Source organism: Andrographis paniculata, unplaced genomic scaffold (genome assembly GCF_009805555.1).
Source record: "Andrographis paniculata isolate CXL003 unplaced genomic scaffold, ASM980555v1 Contig87END, whole genome shotgun sequence".
In the NCBI taxonomy this organism is placed as follows: Eukaryota; Viridiplantae; Streptophyta; class Magnoliopsida; order Lamiales; family Acanthaceae; genus Andrographis; species Andrographis paniculata.
The window spans coordinates 1,792,762-1,805,762 of NW_026137625.1; the positions used below are offsets into that span (position 1 = coordinate 1,792,762).

Genomic DNA, 13,001 nt, shown 5'->3' on the forward strand with positions numbered 1-13,001 from the left:
TGTTAATAAATATTTTAAGTAAAAATAAGACTTCTATTCAATAATTTGTGTGTATGATAGAATAATGACGATATAAATTAGACCTCCAAATAATTAAAATGAATCCCAACATTATCACGATATTAGATCATTTGAATTGTAAGGTAGTTTTTTATTATTCTTTTTAGAAAATACTATGACCCAATTAAAAAATAAAAATAATATATTTATTTCATTTCATTTAACATTATTATTGAATTTGTTTTCTTTCATTCTGTGTAGTCATTGTCTCAATGTCACAAAAGCTGATCATTTTTTTTTTTGAATTTAAAATCTTTCAAATTCTAACTGTGTGTTATTTAACTATATTTTATTTAATAAATAAAAATAATTACACAAGCTTTTTAGATTCTCAACAAGCTGATTAATTTCTAAATTACATAAAATAATTCTTGCAGATTTTCAAATTCATTCAGTATCGTATGATAACACTTTAAATTTTTCGTATTAATCATTCTTTCCAATTACATTTACAAGACATGTTTTTCACATAATTACTTTTATAATAAAGTATTTTTAGCTAAAAAGTAATTATTTGTATATAAATTTTGTAATATATATTAATATTTATGTAGAAATTATAGCATTAAATTTATAAATATATAAAACTCAAATTTGATTTACTCTAGCCAAATGTAAAGTTGACTTATAATTTTATTTAAACACGGTTTAATACAATATTTATAATATATATATTTCTAAAAAATTATGAGAATTACATAGTAATTTTGTTTTCTTTTTAAAGTAAAAATAATTTAAAGAATAACCGACTAGTTTAAACTCAATTTACAATAGCAGCAAATTGTTTTGAGAGCTAAAAAAAAAAAAAAAATTGATTCGGGAACTAGAAAATACAATTCTTCTAGAATCAATGATGTCGAGAATCTTCAAAACTTAGGTTCTATTTTCTATGGAGATTTTTGTAAATTTTCTACCATTTATTAAATATATATATATACTAAAAGTGATATGTACAAATTATATACTATACCAAAATTTAATATTACATTTCAAAATGTCACATGAATCAATTATTTCAATTCAAAATTTTTGTTGTTCAAAACTCAAATCCAACAAACACACCAAAAAAAAATCCAAAAGTGATCTATACAAATTACTATTTACATCTCTCTTTGAGTAGTGACTGTCTACAAAATTTGGAAATCAAATATTAAGATGACATTTGAAACCAACTAATTAGTGAAAATTATACACAATCTTTTTTGTCTTTGTGGTCATTTAAGAGGATGAGGATGATGATGATGATGAATCATCTGTATCTCTGTGTATTCATTTCCACTGATTCTGATTTCTGAGATCTACCTATCCATCTATCTATCTATTGATCTATCTATTCAGATTGCGACCAAGAATATCACAACATCGACTGCAGAAATAGGATGAACAGAAGAGCTACCAACGAGAAGAATGCAGCAGTTCTTGAAGTTGTGATGCAGCCGCGCGATAGTGAGTGGGCTCCGACTAGATGTACTGAACCGGTGATTTCATCCTTAAGTTGAATGCTCGACGAACCTGACACCAAAGAAGCAGTCGAATCAATGTAGGTAAAACACATCTTGAATTAAGGATACTTTGGGTGTGTTCGTTTGGGGGAAGTCCTCCAAATTATACCATTCATCAATTTTTTTTTTCTTAAAAATATCAAATCAAACACTTATTTTTCATATTTTATATTATACTATAAATTAATATTACATTCAAAACATCACATATTTATATCACATCATACAACTATTACAATTCAATATTTTTACTATTCAAATTCCAACTCAAAATCCAAACCCTCAAATAAACACACCCAAATAGAAATGGTAGAAGCATTGTTTAGGATTACAAATTTTGTTGAACTAAAATTGCCACATTTTGACTTCAAAACGAGGACCCTGTTTACATATGTTTTCAGATTATTTTTGCTACTATTCGACAGTATATTATTCAAGAGAATGTCACATCAAATATCTAATTTTCAGCTTTTCTTGCATACACACTTTTATAATTTTTTTATACTATTTATCTTTTATTGTAAAAAAAAAACAAAACAAAACAAAAAATCACTAACAAATACCTATTTACTCACACAAAACATAAGAGGAAATACCTAAGTTATATCAAAGTATGTACTATTACCAAAACTCTCAAAAACTTCAAAACATATCTAAACACAACTCAAGTTTTTACGGAGGAGGAACCCGATTACGAATAGTGACATCTCAACAGTGATTCTTGTATATAGTGAGTTTAGATTAGATCAATAATCCACCACTACCATTTCCTTTTAAAACATCTAGAATTATTGGGCATGTTTAGATGATTCAAACCAAGTCCGTATCAAAGATAGACTAGTATGCAAAAGATGAAGGTGTTTAACAATTTGATGTTAGTTTTTAGTTGATAGTTGATTCGATTAGAGTTTAGATTAGTTGGTTTGACTAGCTCAACATATTAGCTACCTGCGCTAAAGTGTTTGGTAAAATAGTTATTTATACTTAAAATTGACAATTAAAAGATATTTTATATTTAATTTTTAAAATATTTAGTTGCATTCTTTCGGTGCATAGAATTTTTTTAATTTTTATTATTAGATATTGAAAATTATGAAAGTTTTATGAAAAATTTACTTTTGTTTTTTTTTTAAAAAAAAATTATATAAATTTGATGTATTTTTATTGAAAAATATGGGATTTCTTCAATTAAAAATAGTGTAAAATATAAAATAACAAATTATTAGCATGTCTTTTTATTAGGTTGATTTTTATTAAACTTATAATTTTAATTAAATTTATTCTAATATATTCATTTTTAATAACAAAAATTATATAATAAAAAAATATATTTCCACCATCCTCCAAATTTATTATCACTTTCATCGGCTAAATTTATCTATTACTAATTTTAACAAAGTAAAAAAATAACCCTTTAACTAATTATTATCCATTCATATTTATTTAAAACAAATGTCACTATATTTATTACACTATCTCTTTTTTTAATTTTCCAACTAAATTTTCAAAAATACACTATCACACCATACCAAAATGTGTTAATTTTAATGGACGGGGGAGTATATAAGAATAAATGTTATTTTAACAAACTTAAAAATTTTACAAATAAAATAATTTTCATATAATTAATAATAATTTGAATTATTTTAAACTTATAAAAGTAAATTTATAAGTTATTAAAAGAAAATATATTAAAATAATAAAAAAAAAAACTGCAATAAAAAATTATATTAATACATGTGAAATGAATGTTTAATTCTTAAGGGCAAAAAAGAATAAAAAATTAAAGTGAAAAAGCTAAAAAAGTTGAAAGTGAAGAAATTATTTTGAAAAACTGGGATATTAAGCATTTCAAAAGTCAACTTTTGGGATCAATAAGTTATTTGAAAAAGTTAATTTACCAAATATTTAAATTAGTAAAAAAGCTAAAAGCTCTTTATATCATGCAATATGTTGTGCTTCATCCATCAAAGTACAAAGCGATTAAATACTTACAGTTATATTCAGTCCAACCAATGGATTGCTTTTCAAGGTCGTACAGGACCAACTTGTTCGACAGAACCAAATCTTGAAACATGACAACATGCAAGAGTCAAAAGAGGTTATAATTCAGTTTGTTTACACTTTCTAAACTGGAAGAGTAAAGTAGCTGAAGAGTTTGGAAACCGGAAAACCTCAACAGTTATGATCAGGTTTGAAATGTAATTGATATATGATTGGGGATGCAATGTAATTGCTATAAGTTGAAATTCAAGTGCTGAGCAAAAATCAAAATTGGGTTGGGTGGGGGGCTCACCTCCTAGAACAGTAATGTTCTTTTTATCCTGGGAACCCATGCCACTGTTTTGCCAACCAATACACATCAAATCTTCCTGCCAAAAAAAAATATCGAAAGTTTATTATGGCCTCCTTACCTACTTCATTATCTTAAGAGGATCCTTACTGAGGCTTACAAGTATAAAGTGCAGGAACTTTAGGTTTATATCACTCCTTTAAGCAAAAAAATATCATAAATGTTGTTAAATATACAACTGCATCGACAATTATTGGAAACTAGAATGTCTTTTTTGCCTAAAACTATACCCTATCTATAGGGTATGGATGCAATAAGGTCAGGAAAGTAATCAAGTCTTTCATTTCAGATATGCAATTCTCTCTCCGTTCTTTGAGCTCCAAGATATGCAGCTTCCGAAAAAAAAAAAAACTCTACTCACTCATTCAATACTCTCTCATCATAAATGGCCACAAGAAAACTCGAAACAAAATAATTTCATTAGATACCCATCCAAGCTGTAGGTGAATCTCACCATTGTCCAACTGGAGAATAATTCATTTGAATTTGTACACTTTCAAAATTATCTGCTAGTTGATTTCTTATAGAAACTGTAGTGACGTGTGGATTAATCTACTTTCAAGTTTTTTTCCATAATAAGAACTCATAGGTTACATTTAATAATTTTGCTTCTTAATGATAACTGATATCTTGAAATAGGAATTTCTCCAGCACCATGAATTTATTACTATACCCACTAATAAGATATCACTTTCAGACCAAGGTATTTATTAATGTAAAATTTTGCTAAGAACACAGAAAACATAATAAAAATCATGCTAAACAGAAGGGAATAAACTTGCATTACATTTGAAAACAAAATGAATTAGGCCGATATCATAGCTCATGCTAACAGCCTGTGACATAATAGTTGTAGGGAAGAGTATACTTACAAAGTGGAACAGATAATCATGGGGATAAACCATCAGAGAAAGTGAATTTTCAAAGTGAAGAGTGATGTTCGGGAATCCTTCATCCACCCTACTGCAATGGTACAAAATCATACCAAATCACAACATTTGCTGATGAAAGACCAAACACATTGATCTGATACCAAATATATATATATAGAAAACTCAATATGATTGAAGGATAGTACTATATATAAGAATATATATGAAAATGAGAATCATTATTCAGCATTTGAAGCATAATGGGAAATTCTTGCTCAAATTATTTTATCACGGATTTCTTTAAGGGTTTAACATACAAATTATAATAGAAATACGGAGAGAAGATTGGTTTGGATAATTGTTTCCGGATGCAGTTATACATGGAAATTTCTTGATGCAACATTTTTTTAATCTTTACATGTCTGCTCCCGAGAATTATTGTCAACTGTGAATCAGATTTATTTATTCAAATTACAACACAAAATTTCACATAAAATATGATAACATTTTTGAAGCAATGTGGGAGGTTCAACTGAACATGAATTACAAGTGCCAAGGAGTTTGATGATAGCTAATGTAAAGCAACTCAAAAGACCAAATACTATGCATGTTTGGCGGATAAAACTTATGACAAAGTTCTCTTAACACACAGATGAGATTTAGTACATTACCGAAACAAGAGAGTATCAAAAAACACACGATACCTTTCTGAAAATTCAAAGCAAGTATACTGGTCATGAAGGGTTTGCAATTTCAAATCCGGCTGTGTGGAGAGTATCTAACAGAAACAAAACATAAAGTGTACATACAATGGTAAGCTGCCACTTGTACTCTTGGGTAGGCAAAGTGTATAAAAAAATACAGTGGTGAATTTTGATACCTTTTTTACTAGCGGAACATAAATCGCCTCTGGCAGATATGCCAGTGTAGTACCACTATCGATAATTGCTCCTTTCTTATCTCCAAACAAGACATCAGTAGTTAGATTCAGATAATCGGAACCTACTTGGATTGCAGTCATATTGACATTGTAGTGAGGCCTGCAATTTAATAAAAATATATTATATGAAAACTGAAATTTACGGGTTAACAATTAACATAAGCATATAAAAAAGAGATAATGAGTGTCATTCATGGGGGAAATTGTGGGTGAAAATAATAAACTCAAAACTAGACTGACAATAACATTTTCATTGGGACGTCGATGCCGTAATAAAAAAGATTATCACTCATAAGGATGTTTATTAACCTTCAAAGCTCACAAGTTAGTCCTGGGATCAATGAGTTCCTATACTAGTATTGTTCAAAATTTGAGCAATGTTGACAATGAAGCTAGGGCGTAGCATTTATTTTTTTTCTTTAAAAAAATATTGAAGCAATTCTCAGAATGTGAATGCCACGGTGATTCCTGATGTCTGTGACCTGAAAAATCATTTCCATGAGTCCTGCCTGCACCAGATATCATTCTCTTCAATCCAACAATAATCACTCCCCATGACGACGCTCCATTAATTAATAAGTGTGTGTGAGTGTTCAAACAAACCAACCCTTTATACAGTGTGCAACAGGTCCCCAAACTTGCATCAATGCATAGCATTTTCCAGTATGTCCACACCATCGCAGGTTATCCTTCCATCAATATTATTCTCTGTTATGAGGACACCAGAATGTTATCTATGTACATAACTCATGCTAATTACCTATGATGACGTGCAAGGTAGCTTAAAAGTCGCTTTGATCTCAGCGAGGCTAAAGAATCAACACAATCATAGTAGACACAGAAAATGAACTGCAAGCCAGATGACCCCATAGACCAACAATTAGACATAGTAACTAGCAGAGGGCTACTAGTATGGGGATAAAAGTACATAATAATTGATGCAAACATTGTGACAGCAGAGAATAAACCAACATACCAAAATACACTGTGACAAATGACAATCAGAAACAAATGAAAAGGCATGACTTACTGGTCACGCACCAACGGTGTTGTGTTGACTTGTGGTTGAACAACATGTCCAATAGCAAAGATTCCTCCACCATTGTCGCCATCTAAGCAGTGAGCAAACATTTTTTTAACTTTTCCAGATGAAGCCAGCTGAGAAAGCATTGATGAATTCGATTTTCCAAAGCCCAGTATTCCATCGAGAGCATCATCTGGTGATCCCAGATCACCCGATTGTCCTGCGCCACATCTGTCCAAACAAAATTGCATCGAGTCAGAGCACAAACAAAATATAAATGCAATCGGTGATTCAAGAAAAACAAATAAGCCAGCAGTAAGAGTCCATCAGAATTAGATTGTTCATAAAAGTTATAGCAATAGTATGAATATTTTACTTTATTAATATTAACAACAGCCACAAGTCAAGGGGAGGTCACTATTGTATATCTTTTGCATGTGCAACCACTGTTGCTGGGTCTATGACTATAAATACCAGATTAATTCTTGAAACAAAAGTGGGTAACTGTGCTTCTACTAAAATAGCATAGACACTTCACTTACTGCCGCTTCAAAAATGTCCAGTAAGATCAGTGATAATACAAATAGTTTAGTGCAATAGGAAAATTCAATCCGTAGTTTGTGATACCTTCTAGGACTTTTGATAACATTAACTATGGCAACTGAGACCTATAGTAACCTACCAAGTTCATCATATTGCATTTGTCATCATCATCACCTTAAGATCACATTACATTTGGTTTGAGTTTTCACTACAGCATGGAACATGGAGACATATTTAGTAGAAATAGAACCCATGTTGTATGAAGTACTCTGACAGAAAAGTTTCATAGCATCACACTTGAGGATAGGGCTTCTGTTGAATACAATGCTATCTAAGTGATTGTTAATTAGAAAGTGTCCGAATCTAAGTATCAGACCATTAACCATACAAGAAAGCATGCACTTAAGAATGATTTAACTATGCATTTTTTCAAGATATAGATTAGATTAGAAATGTTACATAGTGATAAAAGCGACAGTGGTACACGGAATAATACATACCCAAAAATAACAGTCCCATTAGCTGATTTGGTTTGTAAATCACCAGAGACTCGATCATATTGGACGACATCCTCAACGAAGTAACCCATGCTATAGCTCCCATCGCCATAAACCTCAGTGTAAAAACATGACGCATTAGCACCACATCCTGATAAGCCTCCACCAATCGCCTTACAAAAGGGTTGATTACATGATACTAGATTTGCCGTAAGAGAATCTTTCGGATTGTAGAGGGTAAGTTCTATCTGCCAAAATAACCACAAGGTAATCAAAGATGAGAATCAAGGGCGAAACACTCCTATTCATACAAAATCTACTCCAATCAACATATGCAGAAACATAAAGATGAGAGTCATACACCATGATAGCCCTTTTTGGGGCACTGGCGGCACTGAATGCAGTTGACCCATGTGATGTCACTTCCTGTGTCAACTTGTACATAGTAATCTTTTGAAGGTGTTCCAATCCCTATTTTCGCATAGTAAAGCCTGCACCGTGAATAATCAAAACACAAGTAAAACAAAACATTGCCAGATTTGACAGGTCAAGATAAGCATAACAGTTCCGATTAATTCTTTCTACTGTTATTGCAGGGGAAACTAAGAGTCAGAGATCTGATAACAATTCTAATGGAAAATATAAATATAAGTATGTCTATATATAGAAAGGGGGTATAAACTCAACTTATTTTGGACAGTAAATTAAGAGCAGCAGACAAAAATTGCTTGCAGAAACAGGAAAGGAAGGGATTTATTTAACTTTTTTAGGCAATGTGATACAAAGTGAAAAGTCGGTATCACAATGGACAGTTAATTACTTATTAAAGACTACGATTAGCAATAAAAACACTTAAGTCTCTGCCACAGCATTAATTTTCATTCTGCTGCTTGTCATCATTTAATGATATATGCAAAACTAGTAGAACGGATTTCCAACTACTAACATTATCCCATTTGACACCTACACTTGAATAAATATTTAGTTTGTAGCATTAGTCCGTTACTTGGCATGTGCATCTGTGCACATAAAATCGTTTGCCTATGAGCATACCATATCGAGACAATTATTATTCAGCTAGTCAAGTACCTAAATATGATGTGAACGCACAACAAAAATGCAATAACGCAATACAGGAAGAATTTAGCCTCAACAACTGCTGTAATACAGAATACATAGTTATCCAAATTCATATGGCAATATACATGTATGGGAACGGAATCACGTGTTCGCCTATACATTTCAGCATCGGTCATAATATCATCATGCATGAACAGTAACTGATAAGATCTATAACATTATCCGGTGCATCAAGATATCATGAATGGATTAAAAACATCGATAAAAATTGAAAACAAATCATTCTTCGGATTAGGCTAAACTTTTAGTCATCAAAGTTGGAACAAGTGTTTGAACCCATAGACCTCCTGAATACAGCAAATGTCATACGAACACAACCTTATTGAACATATTATTTCCAAGCCCCATCAGGGATCATTTCTTTCGTCATTCGGTTATGTGAACATAAAACATATAGTTCTGATCATTTATCCCTGCTTGGCATTCAAGAAAAATTCGACAACACAAATCAGCGAACTTAATCATAGAATTAGTGACCTCCCCATGTTTTCTATATTTATTCTGAACCAAACAAGTAGAAATTTAGAAAACAATGGAACATAAAGAGTGGTATCTAATCCCTACCTTTGATGTATCTTTTGAAGACGAAACCCTTAATTAAAAGATCAACTGGTAAATAATTATTCAATCATCACCACCTATTCAAATTGGTGCATCATGAAATTTTAAAACAAACAAACTTATACTCTACACACAGAAAATCCACGATCAATCTCACATACAACCACACTATCTAATCATTCCACAATACCAACCAAACCAAATATATACTTGGGAAAAATAACTATCCATTAATAGTATCTCTTTCTTTGCTCGAGTTCTTCGATATCCAAGACAAAACCCTAATTAATCTACATTCAACCTCGAATGCGCCTGTGAGCTCATCTATTCCTCAGGGATGAATCCTATTCATTCCTATTCACATCAGCCAAAAGTAATACACTATTTCACTCACACCAAAACTACATACACATAAATCCCGAGACTCAGCACAGTCCTCAAATTCCATTCCAAATAAAAAAAAAAAAAAACCACAAACACTAGAATCCTCAACTATAACAGAGCATTTCCCGCAGCATTCAAGCACGCACAAGTCCCCATCGCGCCATTCCAAAAAATTTCAACCCCAAAACACTCATAAACCCTAGAATCATAAGAAGTTAATACAACTCCAGGATCAAAAACCCATCCAACAACCACCACCAAACTCAATCAAGCACATGCGCTAACAAACTCACGCAATCAAGCAAACCACCACGAGAAAAAAGGGGTAAAAACAGCCCACCCAACGGCGTCGGGGCGGCCGGTGCCACCGAGCGGAAGATCGACTCCGGCGAAGATGGACAGGTGGCGGACGGCGTCGTGGGCCCTAAGCGCACTGAGGGTGGGTCCGGAGCCGTCGAACTTGTAATTGACTCGGATGACTTCATAGCCGAATTCTCCAATTCCGTAGGTTGGATTCAGAAGAACGAAGTTGATCAGCAGCGACAATAGTGGCAGCGAGTGCCGTCGCCGTGAATCCATTTTCTTTTCTCCTTTTTTTTGTTTTCCTGGATTTTTTCGAAGGAGTTCGTATGAACAATATTGGCAGCGTCTGTCTATTTATTTCTCAAGCATAATAATAATAATAATAATAATAATAATAATAATAATAATAATAATAATTCATGCCCGCAAATAATAATTAATTAGTCATGCATAATTGTGTTATTTTTATTTTTTTTGTTATATGTTTAAAAGTTAAACATAGGATGTTCTATGTCTTAAACCCCGATTTTTTATTATTTAAATTATGCAAAAAATACTCCATTCGTCCCGATAATTTATTTTTTATTTTTTATTTCGTCTTATAACAAAGTATTAATTTATTTTTTTTTACGATACTATCTATTTAACATTACAAATATCCTCTCCATTTATAATATATTATGCAAATTTCGTTACTTTTATATCATATAATACTGATAAAGTTTGTTTAGTCTTTTTACTTTTATTTCTACTAAATCTCAATATAATACTAATATTTCTAAAATTTCGTATAAAAAGTAAGTTGATAGATAGATCCCTTGGCAATCTATCTATTTTTTCATTTTTGTCCGTCTCATAACAAAGTATACATTTTTTTTTACAATAATTGTACTATTTATTTAACATTACAAATATTATTTCAATTTACGATATATTACACAAATGTCATTATATTTATATAATACAATACTAACAATGTTAGTTTAGTTTTTTTTTTTATTTATACTATATTTTAATATAATATTAATATTTTTTAAATTCATACAAAAAGTAAATGGATAGACAAATATGAAAGGTCAAATTAAATTTTTCTCTAAACAAAAAATAACAAAAGTACACTCTATATTTCCTCCATAATTGACCCTGTTAGTGACATGGTATTTAGATAAATGATGTATAATTAAGTAATAATAATAAGTCATAGTATTATTTTATTATTTTTATGTAATTAATAGTAATATTAGTAGTTTTAAAATAAATTTAATATTTCTATATGATTTATAAAAATTAAAATATATATTTAAATATTTAAAAATTATATCGCAATAATATATATAATATGATTATCATTTACTTATAATTAATATAAACTAATTTTATAAAAAATGCAGGGTTGTAATCGTAGATTGAATTTTTTTTTTTGATGAAATTAATAAAAATAAAAAAGTTTTGAATGTGTATGGGATATATGATTGTATATATTATGTAGTTAATTAAATTGATTTATAATTGTTAAATGTGTTTAAATTTAATAAATTTTACTCAAAATAAAAAAAAAATGTCAATAGTTATGGGATAAACAAAAATAAAATAGGTGTCAACAGTTATGAGACGGAAGAAGTATATAATATATTTATAATCGCCGTGGTTAGCCTACTGATTAATATCAATAAGCATAGTACTTATTAGTTTTTTAGGGTGTTTGGGAAACAGTTTTTTGAAGAGCTTTTAGCCGTTTGACCGGTAAAAAAGCTAATTTAGGTGTTTGGTAAATTAATTTTTTGAAAGAGGTTTTTGGACCCAAAAAAATTCATTTCTGAAAAGCTCTTTACCCAGCATTTTGAAATAGCTTTTTCGTTTTAATTTTGGTTATCCCTTATTTACCATTAAAATTTAATTATTTATTTTATACATATAAATATATTTTTATATCAATATTTATTAATTATTTTTAATATATTTAATTTATTAAATTATTTTTTTATTTTTGTAAATTTAAAATAATTACTATTATTAATTATTACATATAAATTATTTATTTGTAAAATATATAAATTTTTAAAATTAAATCAAATAGAAAAAATAAAGATTATTAATTTATTTATATATATTAAAATAATAATTAACATACGAAAAATTTATTATTCTATATTTTACATAATTTTAATAAAAAATTATTATTTTTTAGTAATAATTTTCTCAAATCTAAATAATAAAAATAAAAATAAAAATTTTATAATATTTTTATAATTTTTAATAATTAATAACAAAAATTATCATAAATTTCAAATTAAAATAAATAAAATTAAATATTTTAAAAAATAATATATCAATATTCTTGATAGTCATTTTATGTATAAACAGCTAATAGCTAATGTCAAACAAATAGCTACAACTAATTGAATCTTCTAACAACTATAAGCTATTAGTTAATCCAATACTTAATGTTAAATAAAATAATAAAAATGTAATTTTTTTTTTATCTTCTTCTACAAGTCTGCATAATCGTTTTTCTTTCTCCTGCAACGTGATTTTACAATTTATCTCATTCATTCAGCACATATATATATATATATATATTTTAGGACTCATTAATAAATAAATAAATAAATAAACTTAAAAAATCGAAAATCCAGATCAAAATCTAAACATAAGATTTTAAGTTCCTTTAAAAACAAGTTGAATGAAATAAAAATAACATTTAACGAAGAAAAACTAGATGATTGCAGTACATAAAATGAATAGAAAGAAAATAACCTGCAACATAATAATAAATGACAATGTAAAAAATAAAATTTTCGCAAAATAATACTCAAATACAC

The 13,001-nt window shown here is 29.2% G+C and overlaps 1 protein-coding gene across 2 annotated transcripts; it reads right to left on the bottom strand.

Moving 5' to 3' along the window:
- Positions 1-1,130: 1,130 nt before the first annotated feature.
- On the bottom strand, positions 1,131-10,501 carry LOC127242659 (aspartic proteinase 36). Of its 2 annotated transcripts, none has more exons than XM_051262294.1 (10): positions 10,217-10,501; positions 8,153-8,282; positions 7,795-8,039; positions 6,758-6,982; positions 5,668-5,827; positions 5,492-5,565; positions 4,788-4,875; positions 3,859-3,934; positions 3,558-3,629; positions 1,131-1,572 (listed from the first exon to the last, which is right to left on the bottom strand). In XM_051262294.1, exons 1-10 carry the CDS (start codon positions 10,453-10,455, stop codon positions 1,415-1,417), a joined length of 1,467 nt encoding a protein of 488 aa, XP_051118251.1. In that variant the 5' UTR covers positions 10,456-10,501; the 3' UTR covers positions 1,131-1,414. The 2 variants fall into 2 exon arrangements, with proteins under 2 accessions (XP_051118251.1, XP_051118250.1); XM_051262293.1 differs by having other exon boundaries at positions 4,788-4,878.
- Between the last annotated feature and the right edge of the window lie 2,500 nt (positions 10,502-13,001).

What these genes read in the sequence shown, in the direction of transcription:
- LOC127242659 (XM_051262293.1), bottom strand. Translation starts at nt 10,455, where the DNA reads ATGGATTCACGGCGACGGCACTCGCTGCCACTATTGTCGCTGCTGATC. An exon ending in CCAAAAAGGGCTATCATGGT is followed by an intron (nt 8,040 to 8,152) that starts GTATGACTCTCA and finishes TTATTTTGGCAG; the next exon opens with ATAGAACTTACCCTCTACAA. An exon ending in ACACCGTTGGTGCGTGACCA is followed by an intron (nt 5,828 to 6,757) that starts GTAAGTCATGCC and finishes ATTAAATTGCAG; the next exon opens with GCCTCACTACAATGTCAATA.